General features: G+C 33.4%; 1 protein-coding gene across 2 annotated transcripts in view; it reads right to left on the reverse strand.

Moving 5' to 3' along the window:
• Positions 1 to 410: 410 nt before the first annotated feature.
• The window catches only part of LOC145243865 (serine/threonine-protein phosphatase 2A 56 kDa regulatory subunit alpha isoform-like), a 381,258-nt gene continuing 357,430 nt past the window's right edge, over positions 411 to 24,238 (reverse strand). For both annotated transcript variants that reach the window (XM_080106935.1, XM_080106934.1), the window contains exons 10-12: positions 12,261 to 12,380; positions 11,776 to 12,005; positions 411 to 1,226 (exon numbers count right to left, since the gene is read on the reverse strand). In XM_080106935.1, coding sequence (XP_079963061.1) covers positions 1,127 to 1,226; positions 11,776 to 12,005; positions 12,261 to 12,380 — 450 coding nt within the window. In that variant the 3' untranslated portion in view covers positions 411 to 1,126. The remainder of the gene's footprint in view (positions 1,227 to 11,775; positions 12,006 to 12,260; positions 12,381 to 24,238) is intronic.

Raw genomic sequence — 24,238 nt, forward strand, 5'->3', positions numbered from 1 at the left:
GGTACTAAAAAAGGTGTACTAAATAGGGCAACAGAAAAACAATAACGTCTACTAACAAGTATTCATTCTTATGTACAAATATGCAAATAGTTTTATAAGCACACCCTGACACGTATGCATACACGCACAGAGATAAGGGGGAGGGGGTTTCTTACACAAACACAAAAATACATTTATACATGTCTGTTTATGCACTTTTTTTTTTTACATGATCTTTAAAAAGTTTGGGGGGATGGAGTGGGTGGGGGTGGAAGAGAATCAAAAAGAAATAATGTCCGTGAGAGGGGGAGGGAAGCAAATAATTATAATGAAGTCAAAATAGTCCCTTCACCACATGCCCACCTCCGTCGTGAGTGGGTCACACTTGCCGAAACTATTAAAAACATAGGCGATCAAGAGAGACGAGGGAAAGCAGTTTAAATACACATTTTATTCAGATTAAAATCTTTCCAGATTGTAGTTATAAGGGCTGCCAACCAAAATATCAAACTATAGAGGTAAGAAAAAAAAAAAAAAAAAAAAAAAAAAAAAAAAAAATCAAATAAAAAAATTTCCTTTCTTCTTCTTCCCAAATAGACCTGTTTTTTTTTTTTCTTTAATTATTTACGCAGGTGAAAATTTTTTTTTTTTTTTTCTCAATCAACAGTTTTTGATTGTATTTTTATATTTCTCCTCATTGTTGTTGTTTTGATGGTGATTGTTGTTGTTGTTGTTGTTTGTGTACTATGCTGACAGAGAGAATTAGATGTAGAGAGGCCATAAACAATTGGGATCAGCTGTCAATCATATAGGAGGAGGGAGGGAGGAAGGAGAGGAGGAGGAGGAGGAGGAAGAGTGTTGTGTTCAGGCCTACAAGACACAAAAGAATAAATTACAACGGCCATGCCCCCAGACATTGTTCTCCACAGGCTATGTACAAGAAAGCTGTACAGTTTTGGCACTACAGTCCCTCTAAATTTTTTTTTTTGTTTATTTCATTTTTTAATTCTTCTCCAGATTTTGGTGTTTTTTTTTTGTTGTTTTGTTGTTTTCTTGCAAACATTTAACAGTGGTCTAAATGCTCCTCAGAACAAACGACAAGTTTAAAACCACACCATCTCTCTTGCTAACGTAGATGTTCGAGCCGTTAAGATGGCGTTTTGGTGAGAAATTTTGTCTTATTGTTAACCTCCAATTTTTCCAACTTCTTCCATAATTCTTCTCGGTCTTTTTCTCTTTTCTTCTCTCTGCACAAGAAAATAAAAAGAAAACACATAACATTCTGGCAATAATTTTTTGACTAACAATTACAAAGCATCTTCATTAATAAAACAAAAAAAAGATTGTTTAAAAATGATGTATCCAATAACACATATATAAAAAAAAAAAAAAAATCAAACTACAATCACAATTCATAATTTTCCTTTGAAATTTTTATCATTTAAAAGATATGAGGAAACAAAGTAAATGGAATTTAACGCTTGTGACATCTTCTAACAAAAATATTCTTTGATTAAAAACAAAAATTAAGTAAGTAAACAAAATCAAATGTTAGGTTAGTTTAATCGCATAAAATTACTTTCATTAATTTTCAGTAAAGTTTTTAACTTAGATCTTTTTTGTGAAAGACATTTTAAACCTCTATATTGATGAGTGGTTCTTTTTATTTCACATGCCACTATCCTTATATACATTAAGAAACACTATCACACACAACAAATTGGAAAAGCACACGTTTTTACACATAAAAAATCGCCTGTCACCAAAAATATTAACTTAAACTATTAACGACACCAGAGAAATATTTATGAAGAGAAAAATTTTAATTTTGTTAACATCCAAATTTTTATCACAATACCCCAAAATAAACGAGATATTGCAAGTTAAAATTTTAGTGAATTTCCCTACATTTTCCAGTTTTTGCACTATGAACTCAGTTTGTGATAGCCAATATTATAATCCTAAGTTTGTGATAGCCAATATTATAATCCTAAGTTTGTGATAGCCAATATTATAATCCTAAGTTTGTGGTTTGGTTTGGTTTGGTTTTGTTTTAGCTTAACGGCACATCAACCCTTTTCAGGTTATTCAATGTCAAACTCAGGATTAAAAAAAAAAAAAAATTATGTATTCAAAGAACTTTATGATGTCGAGTATCAATCAATTCTGTATAGTTCAATAGTTTTGTTTGTTTTAATATCTAACGATCTTTTTTTTTTTTTTTTTTTTTAAGTTTTATATATCCTCATATATTCATTCATAAGGTTTAGTTGGGTTGATTCAGAGAGTGATTTATATTTTTGTAAAGATCCTTGTTACTCTTAAAAAGGATAATATTTCCTCTAGACAGTTGTTTTCGAAAAGTTTCTTCATGCTGTTGTGTTTGAGGTATTGTTTTCTATCTTTATCTAAAGCTCTACATTCCACAAAAAGATGTTTAATGGTGCAAGTTTTCTGGCAGAATGGGCATTGTGGTTGTTGTTCTTGTTTTAGAATGAAGGAGTGTGTGAGTTTTGTATGGCCAATATGTATTCTAGTTATAACGACTTGTTCTTTTCTGGATTTGGGGGGAGTTTGTCTCCATTTTTCCAGTATGGGTTTGATTTGGTATAATTTGTTATTTGTGTTGTTATTCCATTGTCGTTGCCATTTTGCATGAATTAATTGATTAATTTTGGGTTTGAAGTCAGTATATGGTATGTTTATTGTATCTGGTTTTAAGTTTAGAGCTGATTTGGCCGCTAAGTCGGCTCTTTCATTTCCTCTTATCCCAATGTGACTTGGGATCCAACATATAAATATTTCTTTGTGTACGGATAGTGAATCAATTCTATTTGTTAGTTTGATGATTAGTGGGTTTTCAAGTTTTTTGTTATTCAGAGATGTCAAAACGGAAAGTGAATCTGAAAAAATTAGGAATTTCCTATGTTCATCTTTTTCTATAATGTTGAGTGCGAGGTCGATGGCACATATTTCGGCAGTAAAAATAGAGCTTTCTGTTGGAAGAGCTTTTTTAAAGAGTTTTTTCATTCGACACTGCAGCACATGCCACTCTATTATGGTCTTTAGAGCCATCGGTGAAAATAGGTAGATGGTCTGGATATTTTAGGAGAATATCATAGGCTTTTTCGTGGTAGATATTAGGGTGGGATTTTGCTTTTGGGAGTTCATTCAAGTTTAAGATTACTTTTGGTTTTTTAAGTATCCAAGGTAGGGTTTTAGGTAGTATATGTTCTTGGATATTTTCTACAGTCATTTCTGATTCCTGCAGTATTGCTTTCATTCTAAGACTAAAGGGCTTTATGGCCTTTCTTTTTGCTTCAAATGCCTCTTTATATCTCGGATTGAATGTAGCTTCATATGCTGGATTATTTCGTTGTGCTTTTAATTTAGTGTAATATTGTGCACCCAGTTTTTGACTCCTTATATTTATAGGGATTTCGTTGGCCTCTGCATGGAGGCTTTCAACTGGGGATGTTCTAAAAGCTAACCTCAGTCCTCCATGGCAGATTGGATCTAAAATCTTTAGGTAGGACTTTCTGGCTGATTGGTATATAAAACTACCATAGTCGAGTTTTGATCTTATCAAAGTCCTATATAATTTCATTAGTGTTTCTTGATCGGCTCCCCATTCTGTATGGGCTATTACCCGTAGTAGTTGCAGTCTTTTGTTGCAACTATTTCTTAGATTCTTCAGGTGGGGGATGAATGACAGTTTTTTGTCAAATATAAGGCCCAGGAATTTGTGTTCTTCTACGGTGGGGATTATTGTTCTTCCAAGCTTCAATGTAGGATCATTATGAAGTTTTCTCATGTGGCAGAAATGAACGCATTTGGTTTTTGATTGGGAAAATTTATATCCATTTTCCATTGCCCATTTGTCTAATTTATTTAAGCAGTGTTGGAGTTTGCGTTCGATGGTGCATATATACTTTGATCTGCAGAACACCAGTAGGTCATCTACATATAAAGATCCCTCAACACCAGGGTCCAAACATTTCACTATGCTGTTCATTTTAATATTGAACAGTGTCACAGATAAAATGCTACCTTGAGGTACTCCTTCCTCTTGATTTGTGGTGTTTGAGTAAGTAGTTCCAATGCCGACTCTAAACTTTCGGTCAGATAAAAATCCTTTTATAAATTGTGGGAGTCTGCCTTTTAGTTCAAATTCGTGCAAGTCTCTCATAATTCCATATTTCCACGTAGTGTCGTAGGCCTTCTCCAGATCAAAAAATACTGCTGATAGGTGCTCATTTCTAATAAAGGCTTCCCTTATGGCTGTTTCCAATCTAACCAAGTGATCTGTTGTGCTTCTCTTATTACGGAATCCACATTGTAGGGTGGAGATAAGGTTGTTGGTTTCTATGTACCAAACCAATCTATCATTTATCATTCTCTCCATTATTTTGCACAAGCAGCTAGTCAGTGAGATTGGTCTGTAGTTTTGTGGATTCGAATGGTCTTTTCCTGGTTTTGGTATTGCTATTATTGTGGTTTGCCTCCACGAGTCAGGAAATTCACCTTCTGTCCATAATTTGTTGTAAATTTTTAGTAGCAACTTCAATGATTCCAAAGGGAGTTGTCGCAGGAATTCGTAATGGATTTCATCAGGTCCTACGGCTGTGTTGTGGGATCTTTTAATAGAATCTTCTAATTCAGTTAATGTAAGTAGTTTATTATAATCTTCTAGGTTTTTTGATTTAAAGTTTAGTTTGTATTGTTCGATATTTTGTTTAATTGTTATAAATTTAAAGTTATGGTTTTGGTTAGATGAGTTTTGAGAAAAAGTTTCGGCTAGTAGGTCTGCTATATTCTTTTCATCGGTTACTCTGTTGTTGTTTTTAAGCAGGTGTTTAATTGGTGTTGATTGATGTTTACCTGAAATTTTTCTAATCATCTCCCATACTACTCTCGGTTCTGTAGAGGAATTTAGTTTATTGACATACTTTTCCCAACTCTCTTTTTTAGCTGCTTTTATTACCCTACGAGCTTTAGCTCTATTTAATTTGTATTCTATCAAATTTGAAGTTGTAGGTTGTTTCTGAAATTTCTTCAGTGCAATTTTTCGCAATTTGATGGATTCCCAACATTTATTGTCAAACCAGGGTCTGTTGTACCGATTAGATGCTGAAGTTTTAGGGATGCATTCATTTGCAATTTCCACTAGTGTTTCTGTAAAAAATTCTACAGTGTTGTTTGTCTCTGAATCATTCAACTTATGTCAACATTTTTCTTTGTATAATTGCCAGTTGGCCTTATTTAGCTTCCATCTGGGAAGTTTTTCGCTGTTGAATTCTGGAATTTCTATCACTAATGGAAAATGGTCACTGCAGCAAGTGTCATCATATACTTTCCAGGTTAAGTCCATATATAGTGATGGATCACACAAGCTAAGGTCAATGGCTGAATGGTTTCCACCAGTTGGGTTGATGTGTGTAGGTGTTCCATCGTTGAGGAAGCATATATCGTTTTCATTGATAAATTCTTCCAACGTTTTGCCCTTTTTATTGGTGTCTTTACATCCCCATAGTATGTTATGACTATTGAAATCTCCCAATAGGGCGAAAGGTTTGGGTAATTGATCAATCAATTTTTTAATCTCGTTTTTATCTATGTCATCGTTTGGAGGTATATATAGTGAACATACTGTCATTGGTTTATGTAGTGTGGCATTAATAGCAATTGCTTGGATATTGGTTGTTATGTTTATTTTGCTATGGGGTATATCGTTTCTGATTAGAATTGTTACTCCCCCGGAGGCCCTGCCCCAAAAGTTATGAGTGAAATTAAAAATTTCATATTGCTTAATATTAATTTTGTCTCCTGGTTTCAGAAAAGTTTCTTGAAGACACACCACTGCAGGGCGCTCCTGCGCTAGTAGCAGAAGCAGTTCATTCATGTTTGTTTTTAAACGACAGTTCCACTGGATTATTTTTTGTTTTTTGTTAGTCATTGGTATCAGATCTTCGGTCTTCTATGTCCATTTCTTCAAATCTGTTTTGTGTAGGGATTCTTGGTCTGGAACTTGAGCGTGATCTGTCTAGTTTTGTTTTAGTTTCTTTTTTGAGTGGAGGTTTATTTCTTTTCTCTTCATGGGCATATTTTGGTGTCTGTTTTTTCCCCTCTGTAAGTGGAGATGTTTCTATGGGTGTTGTATTTTGGGGTTTTATGGGTTTATTTGATTTAGTTTTAGCTTGAGAGGTTTGTTCAGTTATAGGAACTTTTTTTCATTGTTGAATTGTTTTATAATTTTTTTAAATTCTTCCATAAGTTCCTTCATTTCATTAAGTAGTTTAATAATGTCCTCGGATTTGATGTTGAGTGAATTTATTTTTGTTTGTTTATTTGGTTCGGTAGTTTGCTGTATGTTTTTTTTTGTTATTTCAGAATATTTTGCATTTTCTGATAGTTTGCAAGCTTCTTGGAAGGTAATATTATTTGTATATTTTATTTTGTTGATTTCTTTTTCACTCTTCCATTTGTCGCATTCTTTTGAATTGGCGCTATGGCCTTTTTGACAATTGATGCATTTTGGCTCTTTTTTACAATCTGTATGAGGTTCATTATCTCCGCACCTTATACATATTGGAGGGCGGGTACACCGGTCTCGATGGTGTCCGTATCTCTGGCAATTGTAACACCTGAGTGGGTTTGGTATGTAGTGTTCAACGTTTACCATTTCATACCCTATTTTAATTTTGTTTGGAATTTGGTGAGTATTGAATGTTAAAATGTAAGTATTTGTTTTTATTATTTCGCCAAGTTTATTAATTTGGACTCTTAACGTTAGTGATGTTTTGTTTTTGTAGGTTAGTCTGAATTTCTTCCAAGGGGCACGGTGATAATTCAGTACTCCTGATTACGCCTTTGCTAATGTTCAGAGATTTGTGAGGGTAAATTTTTACCTTTTGATTGTTAAAACGTTTCCATTTGGAGATTTCAACAGCATATTTTTGGTTTTCTACTTCGAGAAGTAATGTACCATTATTTTGTTTTTTAACCATTTTAGGTTTGATGCTAGATAGAATCTTTTCAATTTTGAATGGGGATATTTTGGTTATTGGTTCCCCTTCAGTTGCTTCTATAACTATGAAGCGGGGAACATTCTGTTTTTTTTGATGAAGCTCTGTTTCAGTGTCAGAACTACTGGCATCAGATACTTCGGTGTGGTTTCTTTTTTTGAGGCTTTCTGGATTCCATAAATATATTTGGTTTGTTTCATTTTTCATGCTCCCCACCCACCTCGGAGTCCTATATGGGAAGTGTTGGGGGGGATACCCATTCGCCCCAACCCAACAGGGATACAGGAAAAGTATACTCTTTTTGCTGGTGGATTCAAGCACCTGTGGCTCTTCAATTTCTTTCTGAAGGCCTCGTTTTCAGTAAGAATTTCAGTTTTTCAGTCGTGTTTAGTCCATTATTCAGCAAGTTAATTGGCCCTCCAGCCACCGCTTACTAAATCAGTTTATTGTATAGTGTGGGAAGTGCAAGTATATTTTCTTGTTATGTCTGTCTGATTTAGGGCTAGGCGTGACCAACCGATTGATTGGATCGGGCCTATCCAACCGTCCGTCTTAGCTTAAGTAAGGGCCAAAGAGGTGTGTTGCATCTCATGTCCTTAAAATATCCTGGGCATGATCTACTCAACCACCAGGATTCTGTTCGTAAGCCTTACGGGATGCCACCCACGGTCAACAGGTGGCCCCATTGAGGGACTTATACCCTCTGCAGGGGGGCAGTCGGCATATTCTAATGCCCCACCGACAGAGTCAACCGGGAAGTAGGGAAGGAAAAAGAAAGGAGGGGAGGAGGGAAGGAGGGTTGTTGTTTTTGTTTTTCGTAGAACATAATTAGGTTTTACAAAAGAGAATAGAAAACAAAAACAAATCAATGTAGGTGCATTTCGTCTCAGGAAGCCATTAGACAGCCTGATCTGGTAGCACCAGCCTAAGTTTGTGATAGCCAATATTATGATCCTAAGTTTGTGATAGCCAATATTATGATCCTAAGTTTGTGATAGCCAATATTATGATCCTAAGTTTGTGATAGCCAATATTATGATCCTAAGTTTGTGATAGCCAATATTATGATCCTAAGTTTGTGATAGCCAATATTATGATCCTAAGTTTGTGATAGCCAATATTATGATCCTAAGTTTGTGATAGCCAATATTATGATCCTAAGTTTGTGATAGCCAATATTATGATCCTAAGTTTGTGATAGCCAATATTATGATCCTAAGTTTGTGATAGCCAATATTATGATCCTAAGTTTGTGATAGCCAATATTATGATCCTAAGTTTGTGATAGCCAATATTATGATCCTAAGTTTGTGATAGCCAATATTATGATCCTAAGTTTGTGATAGCCAATATTATGATCCTAAGTTTGTGATAGCCAATATTATGATCCTAAGTTTGTGATAGCCAATATTATGATCCTAAGTTTGTGATAGCCAATATTATGATCCTAAGTTTGTGATAGCCAATATTATGATCCTAAGTTTGTGATAGCCAATATTATGATCCTAAGTTTGTGATAGCCAATATTATGATCCTAAGTTTGTGATAGCCAATATTATGATCCTAAGTTTGTGATAGCCAATATTATGATCCTAAGTTTGTGATAGCCAATATTATGATCCTAAGTTTGTGATAGCCAATATTATGATCCTAAGTTTGTGATAGCCAATATTATGATCCTAAGTTTGTGATAGCCAATATTATGATCCTAAGTTTGTGATAGCCAATATTATGATCCTAAGTTTGTGATAGCCAATATTATGATCCTAAGTTTGTGATAGCCAATATTATGATCCTAAGTTTGTGATAGCCAATATTATGATCCTAAGTTTGTGATAGCCAATATTATGATCCTAAGTTTGTGATAGCCAATATTATGATCCTAAGTTTGTGATAGCCAATATTATGATCCTAAGTTTGTGATAGCCAATATTATAATCCTAAGTTTGTGATAGCCAATATTATAATCCTAAGTTTGTGATAGCCAATATTATAATCCTAAGTTTGTGATAGCCAATATTATAATCCTAAGTTTGTGATAGCCAATATTATAATCCTAAGTTTGTGATAGCCAATATTATAATCCTAAGTTTGTGATAGCCAATATTATAATCCTAAGTTTGTGATAGCCAATATTATAATCCTAAGTTTGTGATAGCCAATATTATAATCCTAAGTTTGTGATAGCCAATATTATAATCCTAAGTTTGTGATAGCCAATATTATAATCCTAAGTTTGTGATAGCCAATATTATAATCCTAAGTTTGTGATAGCCAATATTATAATCCTAAGTTTGTGATAGCCAATATTATAATCCTAAGTTTGTGATAGCCAATATTATAATCCTAAGTTTGTGATAGCCAATATTATAATCCTAAGTTTGTGATAGCCAATATTATAATCCTAAGTTTGTGATAGCCAATATTATGATCCTAAGTTTGTGATAGCCAATATTATGATCCTAAGTTTGTGATAGCCAATATTATGATCCTAAGTTTGTGATAGCCAATATTATGATCCTAAGTTTGTGATAGCCAATATTATGATCCTAAGTTTGTGATAGCCAATATTATGATCCTAAGTTTGTGATAGCCAATATTATGATCCTAAGTTTGTGATAGCCAATATTATGATCCTAAGTTTGTGATAGCCAATATTATGATCCTAAGTTTGTGATAGCCAATATTATGATCCTAAGTTTGTGATAGCCAATATTATGATCCTAAGTTTGTGATAGCCAATATTATGATCCTAAGTTTGTGATAGCCAATATTATGATCCTAAGTTTGTGATAGCCAATATTATGATCCTAAGTTTGTGATAGCCAATATTATGATCCTAAGTTTGTGATAGCCAATATTATGATCCTAAGTTTGTGATAGCCAATATTATGATCCTAAGTTTGTGATAGCCAATATTATGATCCTAAGTTTGTGATAGCCAATATTATGATCCTAAGTTTGTGATAGCCAATATTATGATCCTAAGTTTGTGATAGCCAATATTATGATCCTAAGTTTGTGATAGCCAATATTATGATCCTAAGTTTGTGATAGCCAATATTATAATCCTAAGTTTGTGATAGCCAATATTATAATCCTAAGTTTGTGATAGCCAATATTATAATCCTAAGTTTGTGATAGCCAATATTATAATCCTAAGTTTGTGATAGCCAATATTATAATCCTAAGTTTGTGATAGCCAATATTATAATCCTAAGTTTGTGATAGCCAATATTATAATCCTAAGTTTAAATTGACTTTTTCTCTAAGTAAAAATGTTTACATTCTATTCATTCATGAAAACTTGGTTACTATGCTGACAAGGGCATCAATGCGAACACATCGTGCTCATTATGAAGGTCATGTGATTCTGCTGTAAACTTACACTCTTCTAGAGGTTGAAGGTTCAATCCTCAGTGCAGGTGACACTCAAAAAAAAAAAAATTGCAAAATACTTAGCACTTCCACCCAGTCATGATGCAACGAGAGCATACTCCTGTGGATTAAATCAAGAGTGCCAATGTTCGAAATTCTGTTCAGATTCTGGAGTTCGACAGAAAGATTCCCCAAATTCAACAAGATACACCTGAAGAAGGTTGGAGGTTACATCAACCGAAAGAATATAAAAAATAAAACTCATGACAACAATACGAATAATCCAAATAATCAGTTTTCACCTAAAAAATTCAGAAACATAAAATAAGGTTCATTTCGATAATAAACCGACTTATTTCATGTAGGAAATAAGTGTTGCTTTAATTCCAACAAGCTATTACTTTTCTTCCAGATAGACACCATTGTCATTGTGTCAAATTTGAGGCATTTGCACACAGTATTTTTCCGTTCATGTTGGAAACACAATGATAACTGACTTTAGAAAAGACAATTCTGTTGACTCCAATCCACAGAAATCCAGTTTTACAACAATGTTTTCTTTTCTAACTTTTGTTTCAGTCAAAATGAAGAATCCACCATTTCAGATGTACGTATCGTTGTTAAGCTGCCTCGTCTTCATCTTTAAGACTATCCGCTCCCATTTTTTTTTTTTTAAATAATTAAACCAATTTATGAACATTTTTTGAGTAAACCTGTTTCTCTGTACACAGCATACATTCTTTAGTAAATTATGATGGTTAACATTTTTCAGGTTCCAAGATAAACTTTGTCTTAAGTTTAATTTGCTGTCAATTTGAATCGTTTCAAAACATTTTTGCTAGTGTTGTGAAGATTAATCGGAATTGGAAACATCGGGACTTTTGGGGGAATTGGTATCAGAAAAAATATTGTGCCTATTTTTGGATGCCAAACTTGGTTTCTTTAATTATATTTGTCTTTGCTTTTTTAAAAATAAAATCTTCCACTGCTGGTAGTAATAATGAAATAAATATTTGATTTAAAACTAAAATCTATAGAACCCCCCCCCTCCACAAATGTGTTTTTTTACATTTAAGAAAATATCTACACATTTAACATGTTTTAATGGTAATCGGGAAACAATAACAACTGTATAATTAAATATTTAGAGATTTATAAAGAATCGGAAATTTTATACGGAATTGGTAATTGTATTGGAAAAATATTGAAATTGTCCCATCAAGTTTTGCAACAATTTCCGAACAATATAAAGTTTTGCTTTTATGGAGGAAAAAACATTCATCTTTTATATTTTTTAAATGAAAGTTAAAAAAAAAAAAAAAAAAAATCTGGATTTGAGATGGTAAAAAACCGTTGGGATTCGAAATTGTTAACAAAAAAATGAAATTGTTACCTTTGCCTTTCCGCTTTATAATTTGCTGAAAGGTCATCAAAAAGCTTTCCATTCATCTCCATGAATGTTTTGAGCACATTATATACCAGAGCCACGATCGTTTTATTCCAGTGATCCTTCGAGATCTTATAAAGGGCCGAGAACATGATGGGCATTATCACATTAGAGTTCTCTTCAATCAGACTCATGATATACTCATTGTTCCAGTAATAAAGGGCCCTTTCAGCAACCTGAAACACAAGTGATAAATGAAAATGGATGCACAAAACAGTAAACATTTTCTTTGGTTTTTAAAATAGAAACTAGAAAAGATATCTTTTCTGCGTCAAATAAAAGATTTTCAAGTTATTCCAACAATGATCGTCATTTGATGTACATTTCAAAACAAAACTATTTATAATGCAATTCATAATCCATTTTGCTTTTTACATCTATTTAAAAATGTGTGAGATCTTTACGCCATACAAAATCATTTTTTTTGTTACCTGGAAGTGAGGACTCGAGACACAACGGGCAATTTGTCTGAACAGTGAATCCATAATCTTCTGAAAGTGGGCAGGTTCTATCACATCAAGAATTTCTTCAATCTCACCCAGAAACATCACCTGTAAGTAGAAAAAGGAGAAAGAACAAACTTTAAAATAACAACAGGCACTCATCAGAAACGGTCACTCAGATGTGTAATGCGTTTATAAAGAATTTCATGCAAGTGTGAATCTTTTATGCATTAACAACTAAATGGGTCAAATTTCAGCATCAGCATCTCTAGTTGTTGTTATGTCATTCTCTGGTTTACATCCGAACCATTGTGGCCAATGCAAGGCACACGAGATGGTCAACCAATCACAATTTCACAGTAAAAGGTTAACCTGTGAAATATAGAGAGCTCACTGTTTGATTGTTGCTGGCAAGGTTACAAGCTGTTCACCTATATGCTTGCACCACCAATAAGGTAGATAGGGTTACACCATCAATTAATTCTGCTTCTAAGTGACAAGTTGCATGACTAAGTCATCAAAGACATCACTATAACAAAACAAATGATAGAGACTTCAGGTTGAGGTGTTGACGAAGAACAGCATTTCAAATATGGTTGGCAGCTCGTCTAGTGCAACTTATACCTTGTTACCTGTAATAAAATGTTGTCGGCATAAGCCATATCAAACGCAGTAAATGCTCACCAAGCTGACCAACAAGCTAAGACAGACCTGGACAGCAAGAGAGAGTTGATAATGCACATCTTTATGAAACATTGATCTTCACCAATAAAGTCCGACTCGTTGCCATAGATGAAGTTGTGCACCACCTGCCCGCATGATGCACCAGAAGGAGTTTTTGTAAACAGAGTTAAAGGCAGTTGCAAAGTCAATAAAGTAGAGGATAGTGGGAATTTTCTTATATGATAGCCGTCCTGGGTTGGATGTGTACATAGACTGCAGACTTGTTGAAAGATTTTCAGAACTGTAATGTTGCCACCAATTCAATGAGATGTCTATCATAGCCTTGTATACTTTTGCAGAAATCCTTGTAGAGAGTATTGTTATGCAGTATCCGTTGAAGTTCCTCTACTGCCAGTGGCACCATTTTGCAGTCATACACCTCGGCATAAATTTCTGTCATTGGAGGTGATGTACAGTCAGATTAACGATCACCATATCACCCTGGGCAGCCCCCCCTCGCTAATCTGAGTTTCCTTGACTTGTTTGCTTCAGCATTTGATAAAGTTTATGTGCATCCTTGGATGATGCATTTCTTTCCATCTTTTCAGCAAATGCTTGTCAGTATGCATTACAGTTCATCCGGATCATAAGAGGCTTGTCGTTGTAGAATGTAGAAACCTGCATCTATGCTGTCCCCCTACCGTGGCAGACTAACATGCTTCATTCTACCTTTGGCTGGAAACATGGAAAAGAGTTTCAAACGAGTTTAAGCTTGTCCAAAGCAATTCACTTCAGACTGGCTATGTTGAACTGCAGAGAACTTTACAGTCACAAATTCAGACTTGATACAGCATGTGTAGTGTATGGTTACAGCTATTTGCCTATACCCCCCCCCCCGCCTCAATATATGTGAGAGTTGATTACTGAGCTCACTCATCTCATGAAGACCAGGATATAATCTATTTGATTGGATGCACAATAGTCATGTGATGGGAACAAGGGTGCTGTGATGAGCAGACAACGTGTAGTCGAAAGGTTGACAAGTCACTTATTCTCACACTGCATATCCAAAATGTCTTGGTATATGCCTCGATATCTGCCAACCTCAATCGCCTGCAACTGTCATATAGTCATTTGACAAGATACAATCTACAGTTGCTTAAAGGTAGTGATAAGATTGAACTTTGTCCTCCTCAAATGTGCTGAGTATTGGTGCATATATTGGGATAACGCTAACGTTTAAGATTGCTTCTTTGACTTGGACAACCAATGGGAGATTGGCTCTCATGCTAAAAAGGCTGCCAGTGTATAAAAACCAAATGCGATAGCCATTGACACGCATATACAAATGTATGCAAAATAATGTCACTGGTAAAGAAAAAAAGACTATAAAAAGGAGAAAGCGGACAATCACATTAGAGATCTTGTAAGAGGTATCGATGACGCTCAAGATCATGTTATGTGGATGACGGCCGTAACAATGAGGAAATAAATGTCGTCACAAAGAAAAAGCGAATTGAAGTTTTTTTTTTTCTATTCTTTGTCTACTTTGCAACTGAGGCGACAACAAACATAAAAACATACAACATTACAAATGCAGTGATGCACAGATGGTAGACACAATCTGTATGCGATGTTCATCGCTTACAAGAAAACGGATGATAGATTTATTGGACAAACAAAACGTCATCCTTTACTCTCTACTTACCAGCATCATCTTATCATTATTGTTGATTATCATTTGCATCAGATTTGCTCATCATTATGTTTGGCACACGAAAATACTAGTGAGAGTAAGTGGGGGTTAAAAGTCTGACTTTTATAAATAGATTCTTGAAGGTTTTTATTTTGTCAGCAATGAAAGTATTTTATGATAACATGTTATGCAATTAAGAGTAAGAATTACGACATGTACAGTTAATCTTTATTCAATTTTGTTTGAAGCATCCTCCCAGGGCAGAGATTGAAAAAGATCTAATTGTGATAGCTTAAAGATCCCACTTTTAAAATTCAGCAATGCTTATAAATCATGACAAAAGATGCCCCTAAAAGTTTCATATGAAACAAAATAGATTAAATCTCAATGGATGAGATATCCAACAAGTTATTAAAAAAAAGTCCAATTGTTCAAGTTTCTTTTAGTCTACATTTTGACTAATGATATTTTTGCGTTAAGTGGAATGAACCGAATTTATGAATATTGAATTTTTTTTTCCCCAAATGTATCAAGAGGATAAGACAAAAAGAATTTGATTTGATCAATTTCTTTTGTTCTCAGTTCCATATTCATAATCTTCATTGTAAAAAAACAATTATAAAGTATTGAAAAACGTCATGATTTTAATAAAGTCAGTTCCTTTAGAAAACCCAACGATTATATCATAGGCACAAACATTTTTCACCTGCTTTTTTATGGAACACACAGAATGAGAAGACAAACATTTTATTCCAATGTTGATTTGAATTGGTATATTTTTTCAGAGAATAAAAACAAGAAAAATTTAATAAATAAAGAGGAAGCGAGAAAAGAGGAAAAAAGGCAAAGAGAGGTAAAGAGAAGGGAGGGAGGGAGGAAGGGAGGGAAGGAGGGAGGGAGGGAGAGAAGATTCACAGAAAAAATAACAATTTTGAATTCTTCAAGTCTAAACAAAATTATTTCACTCCCCCTCCCCTTACATAATATAGTGTCCTTGTATTTTGCATAAAAAAAATACTGCCCCACCAATTTCTGATGAAGTCTATTGGTATTTAGAAGGCATTGTGTGTGTGTGTGAGAGAGAGAGAGAGAGAGAGAGAGAGAGAGAGTTCAATTCCTATGGACTCTGAAATGGCTGGGCTGATTTTTATGAAATTTCACAAAAATATACTTTATTTATCTGGGAATGTTCTTATATAGGTTTTGTATTGAAAATCAATAATCAAAAAATTGGATTAAAGAAGGAACAGTCCTGTTTTGAACAACAAAGTTAACACCGTTATGCAGTCTAACATCACAAATGCATGTGAGAAGTGTTATCATTGCGCAAAACAATAGGTTCTTTGATAAGACAGGGGCACATTAGAAATGAATGTTTCTGTTTAGAGCACAATTAAACCATGATATTTGACTTTTGCATTTTAAACTTTAATTCAAACCATCTATATATATATAAAAGCGAAAATGTATGTATGTATGTACGCTTTTCCTCGATGTACACAAAAGGCTTCTTTCAGAGAAGCACTCACTCGCTTCGCAACTTCTTAAAACTTTCTTTATCATCCATAAATTGTAATATCTCACACTTAACCACGGAGCTCGCCTGTCTATTTAATTTTATTGACTTTCAATCGTTAATTATTCCACATTTCCCGCATCGGCACGCGTTACATTCGGTTTTCGATATAAAAAAAAGCGAAACTCAACTCTAATCACAGGCCGAGAGGCAGTGAATGTTTGGTCAATGTCGACTTTGTCATATCAGACGAGGGAGCGGGTTTTGAAAAACAAACAAACCGATTTATTGACCTCATTAAAAACCGTCTCGCACAAAATTCTAACTGCTGAATAACTATCGCCGTCACGTCAATCAAAAACGCGCACCTGTTTTTTTTTTTCACACTTTACTATTTTCCAACTGCGCGTTGTAAAGGCTTTGTTTTTTTTTTTCACACTTTACTATTTTCCAACTGCGCGTCGTAAAGGCTTTGTTTTTTTTTTTCACACTTTACTATTTTCCAACTGCGCGTCGTAAAGGCTTTGTTTTTTTTTTTCACACTTTACTATTTTCCAACTGCGCGTCGTAAAGGCTTTGTTTTTTTTTTTTCACACTTTACTATTTCCCAACTGCGCGTTGTAAAGGCTTTGTTTTTTTTTTTATGGGCACCCGTTTTTTTTCACACACACCTACAAACACCCGGGCAATGCTGGGTACCCCTCGCTAGTTATTTATAAAAAATAATTTTATAAAGTCAAAAGTAGATTCGCCACAATGCAATGTTCACTACAATGTATTATACAATAAGTCACTGTGGGAAGACACGTGAAGTTTCTTTCTGGTGCACCACAGTGGGTCCCTAACAAGAGCAGACAATCGATTTGATTAAAAAATGTGCAATTTCACCGATTTTGATGATAATGAAAATATTGTGCGGAACATTTGTTGTCTCTCTGCTAGTATTCGATATCGATTGTAAATGACATTACTTAACCAAAAGAGAATATCACAACGAGGAATGAATAATGGTTGGTTGCTTTTTTTTTTTACGGCCTATCAACCCTTTTCAGGTTATTTAATGCCGAATCCAGTGATTTTGAAGAAAAAATTTTTTATAGAATATATTTGTTTTTTTTCAAGTCGGTTTCTATTCAACCCATAGTTGAGACCCTAACAGGTACTACCAGTCCGGGTCAGAGTGGACCTGGGAGCAATGGCAATTAAAGGGTGGCTCCATACTCCCCAAAGCTCACAAGGCCTCACCATTGGATATAGTTTAAGGTCATATCCAGGACCGAGGAATGAATAAGTGATTGTGTAACGGCAATGGTAATAAATAACTGCTGATCTATTTCTATTATTATGATGACGTCATGTACATATGACCCCCCCCCAAAAAAAAGCAGAAAGCAAAGATAAAACAAATGCGTCTTTAATTTTTTTTTTTTTTTTTACTAATGGCTTTTTTATCATGAGTAAAAAAACAAACAAAAACATAACATTATAACAATGTAATAGAGGACTGTTAATGGAATGATGAGGAATGTTATGAGAGGATTGAAAATAATGCAGTGAATAAAAAAATTTGATGACTTCTGTTTATTGATACTGGATTTGAAGATGACCATGTTGTGTAGCCTTCCTGAGGGAAACAATTTTGTGGCAAGGTTTCTACAGAAGTGAAGTTCTTGGAAAAATTATAGAAATTTTGTTTCATGTTACAAATAGAGAAAGGAAAGTTATTTGCATTAGTGGTAGAAAATGAGTTCTTGCTGTGAATGCTTTATGAGGAACCAGAGACTGAAGCCAGTGAGCACTTTCTATAGTAATAACTGAGTAAAGAAGGTGCCTCCTCCATGAGAATGGGACTGCAGAGAACATCCCCCCTGCATAGTCGATTTTGGACAAATGAGTTAAAAAGTGTGAGCAGCATCACTTCACCAGATGCAACAGCAGTAATTCTTATTAGGATGCAACTTTTCTACTCTAGAATACAGGAATACGATTAAAAAAAATATAAACATGGCAGCCACATGTTTTCCTTTTCTCCTTTAATATTTCTGTTACTCCTAAGCCTATTTTAAATTTGGTTGCTTATATTCGTCTTCTTAGTTGTCATATCTTTTATATAAAGAATCAGCCTATAAAAGCATGCTCACAGCCGAGTTTTAGATATTGCTTATGTTTATACAGCTGTAATGTAAAAAAAAAAAAAAACCCCTTTTTTTTTTAAAACCTAAAAATCGGTTTACTGTTTGTTAAAAATGTCCAAGATATGTTAATTCTAGCAACTTGAATCATCTTGTTTGCTTCTCTCAGAATGCACTTTCATCATTGCTGACGTCCGCAGCTACACTTTCATCATTGCTGACGTCCGCAGCTACACTTTCATCATTGCTGACGTCCGCAGCTACACTTTCATCATTGCTGACGTCCGCAGCTACACTTTCATCATTGCTGACGTCCGCAGCTACATCACTTTCATCATTGCTGACGTCCGCAGCTACATCACTTTCATCATTGCTGACGTCCGCAGCTACATCACTTTCATCACCTTATTGATACAAATCTGCAAACCAAATTTCAACTTTCCAAAAATGCATCATATTTATCAAGATGATGAGACGGAATATTGTTTTAAATAGGAAATAGAACAAAAATAATGCAAAGTCGATTGAAGACGCTGATACTTTCGAAATATTCTCATTGTTTACATCTTGTTAATGTGATTCTTCACATACAACCATCCTGTCTCTATGTTTAGCAATGGAAATACATAAGTAAAATTAACAGTGTTTCTTATAGTATTGGTTGGGTACATAAAAATGCTATTTTAAACTTCAATCAAACCGAGTAATTCCTTTCTTTTAATATTGCTGTTACACACGAGTTGTTTGCAGATAATTCGATGCTCTGCCACATCGGATGATCTGATGCTATTCCACATTGGAAATAAAAACTAACACTTATATTTGTACGACGGTGACAAAAACTTTTCCTTATTTTCATTTCTCATAAGTGGAGGCCATAATCATGAATGTTAAAAATATTATTAAAATGTGTAAATGAACGCAAATGGAAGTATGAAAACACAAAACTGAATATATCTGTCGCCCTGGGGAAGAAAAGTTATGTTAAATTTATTTCATGAAGAGAAAAATAGAAAGTAAAAAAAAAAGAAAAAATATGTATGCAAACAGTTACAAATAATGAATGTGGATGGTAATGAACAATCAAGTCATTTTGTTAGAATGTATAAAAAAAAATATCTTGTCAATAGCTAATGAAATTGATGCAAAAACAAAGGAGCAACCCATATTCAAGTCAGAAAAATATAGCAAGAAAGTATAAAAAAAAAATGAAATGATGATATCAAGTATCCTACGATGATGGTGGGAGTAAATTTTGCGTGGGAGTAAAAATCACTTCAACTTCCAGTATGTATGTCTATTTTAAGAGAATTAGGAGAGTTGGAAAAAATGTAGAAATTACTGAAAGCGGACAAAATGAGAACATATTTTCTGAAAACATATCAAGAATCAGCCTAAAGCGTGCTCATAGTCAAATTTTAGACATTGCTTGTTTACACAGCTGTAACCTGTATATATAAAAAAAAAGAAAAAACGCTTTTACTTCATTAGATATATGTACATATTGAGGCTAAAACCTTGAAAGTTTGATTAATAATATATACATAAATATATTTTTACATACATAATTACTTCAGATCTAAAAAAAAAAAAATCCGTTTTCTCAAGATTATATCATAAACATATTGAATACATTTTGCTTTATGATTAATATTTAATGAGATGTAAATTGCAAAATCATTTTTATATAAAAATTTGAAAATTTTGGAAGCAATTTAAATGCAATAATTTTATAAAATTTAGTTCAATTAATAATTTAATGAATTCATTTTACGTTGAAAATCATATTTATATAAAACAAAAAATAACAACTGGCATAAATTATATATAAAATAAATTTGACCCCCCTCCCTCCCAACAAACTAGTATAAATTATAAAAAAAAAACTATATAAAAAAAGAAAGTGAACTAAAAACTGTTAACCCTTTACTGACAAATTGTACATTAAAGTTGCCTTTCAAAAAAAAAAAAAAAATTTCTTATTCTTATGGCTTGTCAGCACAACTGGTCTTCAAAGTACAGGTCTATGCATGGTTCAACAAGTGAATGAGGGTTTCTTTATGTTCATGCGCCAGTTGCACGCTAACTTCTGTCGTGTGGGTTTCATGATTAAAAAAATTTATTGCATAAAAAAAAAAAAAAAAGGTAAAGGGTTAAGACTTCTGAAATCGTCCACCTGACTATGAGAGGAAAAAAAAGGGGAAGCCTTCAATCATGAAAAACTTCATGAACCAAGCACAGACTCAATAACTCTGCAGCTTCCTATTGTGTTGGTGAAAAAACAAAATGGTTAGTTGAAGACGTGGCTTTCGATGATCAGAGTAGATCTTGGATTAGTACCAGATCCCAAAATCTATAGAATTCACAGGTGAAATAGGCAGTGAATCGCAATTTAGGCCAAAGAATCGTCAACAATATGGGATCTTGTAAAATTGAAAGGAGTCGACTCAACATGATCAAATTGAAAAGAACAAGAACCAAATGATTCACAATTGCCAAGGAGATCATACTTGAAAAATAACAAAAATTGAATTTTAGTTTTGAGAATAAAAACTTTAGCTTTCATTGCAAATAAATGAAACATCTTGAGAATTCATTTGAAATTCTAATGTTGTTACTTGAATAGATGTTCCGTCGAAGAATTGTAATGTTTTGTATTCATTATCTATGAATGCCGGTCTACAAAAGACGTCTGTTGTAAGTGGAAGTAAAGTAACCATTTTACAAGAATTAATTTAGAAAGTGAATGAAAATGGCAAAAGAAATTTTGCGTAGATGACAAAAAATAAAAAAAAAATAGAGTAAAATTACAAAAGTTTCGAGAATAAAGAAATTGGCAGGGTTTTGTAGGAGAGACTGTTGCAAATTTTATTTTTTGAACATTTACCAAAAACTGAACATTTATTTATTTTTTAAAATACCTGGAAGTCTGAGAAATCAGACAATTTTTAAAAAAAAGTTTATTTTCAGATACATCAGTCGGTCAAACTTCACTTTAAATATCATTTCTATCACTAGATGTCTAACGTGAATGCATCTTTTTGTGTGTCTAAACATCTCTTTGCAGCCTTTCACCAGAACACCCCATCTTACAAAACAAAATTAAAAATAAAATCTGATATATGTACCCATGACAAAAAAGAAATGTCATCCACTAAAATACACGTAAATTGATCCAGTAGTTCTTTTTTTTTTTTTATAAGGAAAATTATTTTTAAGTAAATTTGAGGTTTTTTTTCAATGCACCCCCACACATGTTAAGAATGGCTTTCTAAAATATCACAAGTTTGAAGTTTTTTGGAATTAACTCCCTATTTCAGAATATTTTCAATATGGTGTCACGAGATCATCTCTCACAGTTCCCACACAAAATTTGACTTTAAAAATAAAACTATTTTATCAACTTACATGATTTTTGGTGTACGATATTTTCTTTCAGTCAAACTTATGTAACATCATACATATTTTTCTTTTTTTTTTTAAATATAGGCAGGGAATTCTAGACAAACATGGGCTTTTCTTGCTAATTTTTTTTAAATAGGATTACAAAAATGTTTATTTTTATACTTTATGCTATTCATTGCACTTGTGCCCTCTCATCATACATACTCCCAACTAGCCCAGCAAGCAGCAAAATCCCACCCCTTCACTGTTGAAGGTCTGTAGATGCTGGAAAGCCTTCTACTTCTTCCCCCAGACTGCTGGACTTTGGAATTCCCTCTGTTTCCCAGCTTCCTTGATTGTACTAACCTGCAGAAATTTAAATGTAATGTGAACAAACATCTCGTTGCTCAACTCCCCACAATTCCCTGTCAGACACAATCCCAAATATAATAGCCCCTTACATTCCTAATGACAATATGCCTTGTTTGGAGTGAAAAAAAATTTATCAAAATAATTTTTTTTTTCTTGTTGTCTGAACATAAGTATTAAATATACAATAATGCAAAATATGAGAAATGTAATAGTAGTTAAATCTGATTGAATTGGATTTTGCAAAACTTTGGTCAGTTAATCGTTCTGTAATTGGCATCCTAATCATCCACTGATATCTTACAACTGATATGGAACACTAAAAATGAAGGTGAAAATAAATTTGCATCATTTTCTCAAAAATAGATTTAATAAAATGAATTTGAACGCAAGAACGCACACATTTTATTCATGATAACATGTCCCAATCTACATCTATTAAAGTGAAAGGGTCTGTCTGTGTACATTTCCCTATGCAATAACTGTCAATTTTCAGTCTACAGACTAGAAATTTGATATATAGGGTACTGAGATTCGGGAAAATCTTTGTAATCCATTTTTGGCCAGAAATTTGACTGTTAAGGGGTTAAAGTTCAACGATTTGACTTTTTATAACTCTAGCAAACTCCTCCGCCAATTTTGAGTATAAACAATTGAAATTTTAGATAAGGGTTCCTTGGACATGGATCCAACTTAATAACTTTATTTGAGCCCAAAACAATAAATGTTAAGGGGTCATAATAGGGGTTAAAATTAAAAATTTGACCTCTGTGGTCTCTACCAAATTACTCAGACAATTTCTGGTCTAAACATTTGAAATTTTACATAAAAGGTATTCAGAGATAGGTCAAGCTTTTTAATTAGTTTGGGTCATAAATGTATGTATGTTTGCATGTCTGCGTAAAACTTTCGACAGAGGCGACGAATTTTCACAAGATCAGTATCGTTTTGAAGCTCCATCCTTCAGACGGTAAATACCGAAAAATTGGCTAAAAACATTAATATCTTAACCCTCAACTGGGCACTTTTCTACAGGGAGGAGTCGCTTTTTTCACCGATATTTTCGAAAGTCATCCCCTCTTTTCGATTGTCTAGCCTTAATTTAAACCTACGTCACTTCTGGTTTGGCGGTGATCATAACAGCAAAGACGTCAGGTTTTTTCTGTTCTTTTCCTCCTTGGCAGTAACGGGTTTGAGCCTGCTTTCTTACTACCTCTTTTTCTTTTTTGCTCAACACACATTTCCAAACACCCGGGCAATATTTTTAATTTTATACATATTTTATACACACCTCATATTTTTATTAACTAATAATTGTAGAGATGGGACAAGTAAATAAGAATGTAAATATATAAAAATAAAACTAATAACAAAAAAACGGAGGGGCATAAGTAGTGGAATGGATTCAACTAAACACAATATAAAAATAATAGTTTGTACATAATATGCACTTGTGGAGAAAAGGACGGATGACACAGGTAAGAAATATTTTTTTCAATGATATAAATTGGTTAGCCTAAATTTATCTGGAGGGAAAAAACTAAATCCAGTATCCAAAATATTTTTTTTGTTCATGTGTTTTGAATGTGGTGGTGTTTGATCAACACTGCTGAGGAGCCATGATTTAATATACTGTTTTATTTTTAAATCCTCGAAACAGTGTTTCATAGTAAGCAACTGATGATCCCTGTAAGAACATTGGTACTATTGTTTGTTCATGTAAGTAAAATGATTCAACAATGCAGGAAATTATTGACTTATTGAGAAAATTTTCCAACAAAGGACATTTTTTTTTTTAGTTTTAAAGAAACTTCCAAGAATATATATTAAATGGAGAGATTATAAAAAAAAAACATGCAATGGATGAAACGAAAAATCCGAGAGTAAATATAAATCGAAAAAAAAATGACAATATTTATAATCTGCAAAGACACATACACATTTGACTGAACGTACAAGTTGACGATTAAAATGAAAAAGAAAAACATGCATCGATTTCTAGAACGTTTTAGAATATTACTAAACATTTACTTTTTATCTGACTAGAAGAATACACTATAGAAATAATTTATTTCAAACGATATATCTTATCTATTATCATTATCATCTATTATTATTATCATTATCATTAATTATTATTATTATTATCTATTATTATTATTATCATCTATTAGCATGCTAAATGAGAGTTGATCAACATTTGTTT

This window comes from Euprymna scolopes, chromosome 22, assembly GCF_053919585.1.
Source record: "Euprymna scolopes isolate OS-2025 chromosome 22, ASM5391958v1, whole genome shotgun sequence".
Lineage (NCBI taxonomy): Eukaryota > Metazoa > Mollusca > Cephalopoda > Sepiida > Sepiolidae > Euprymna > Euprymna scolopes.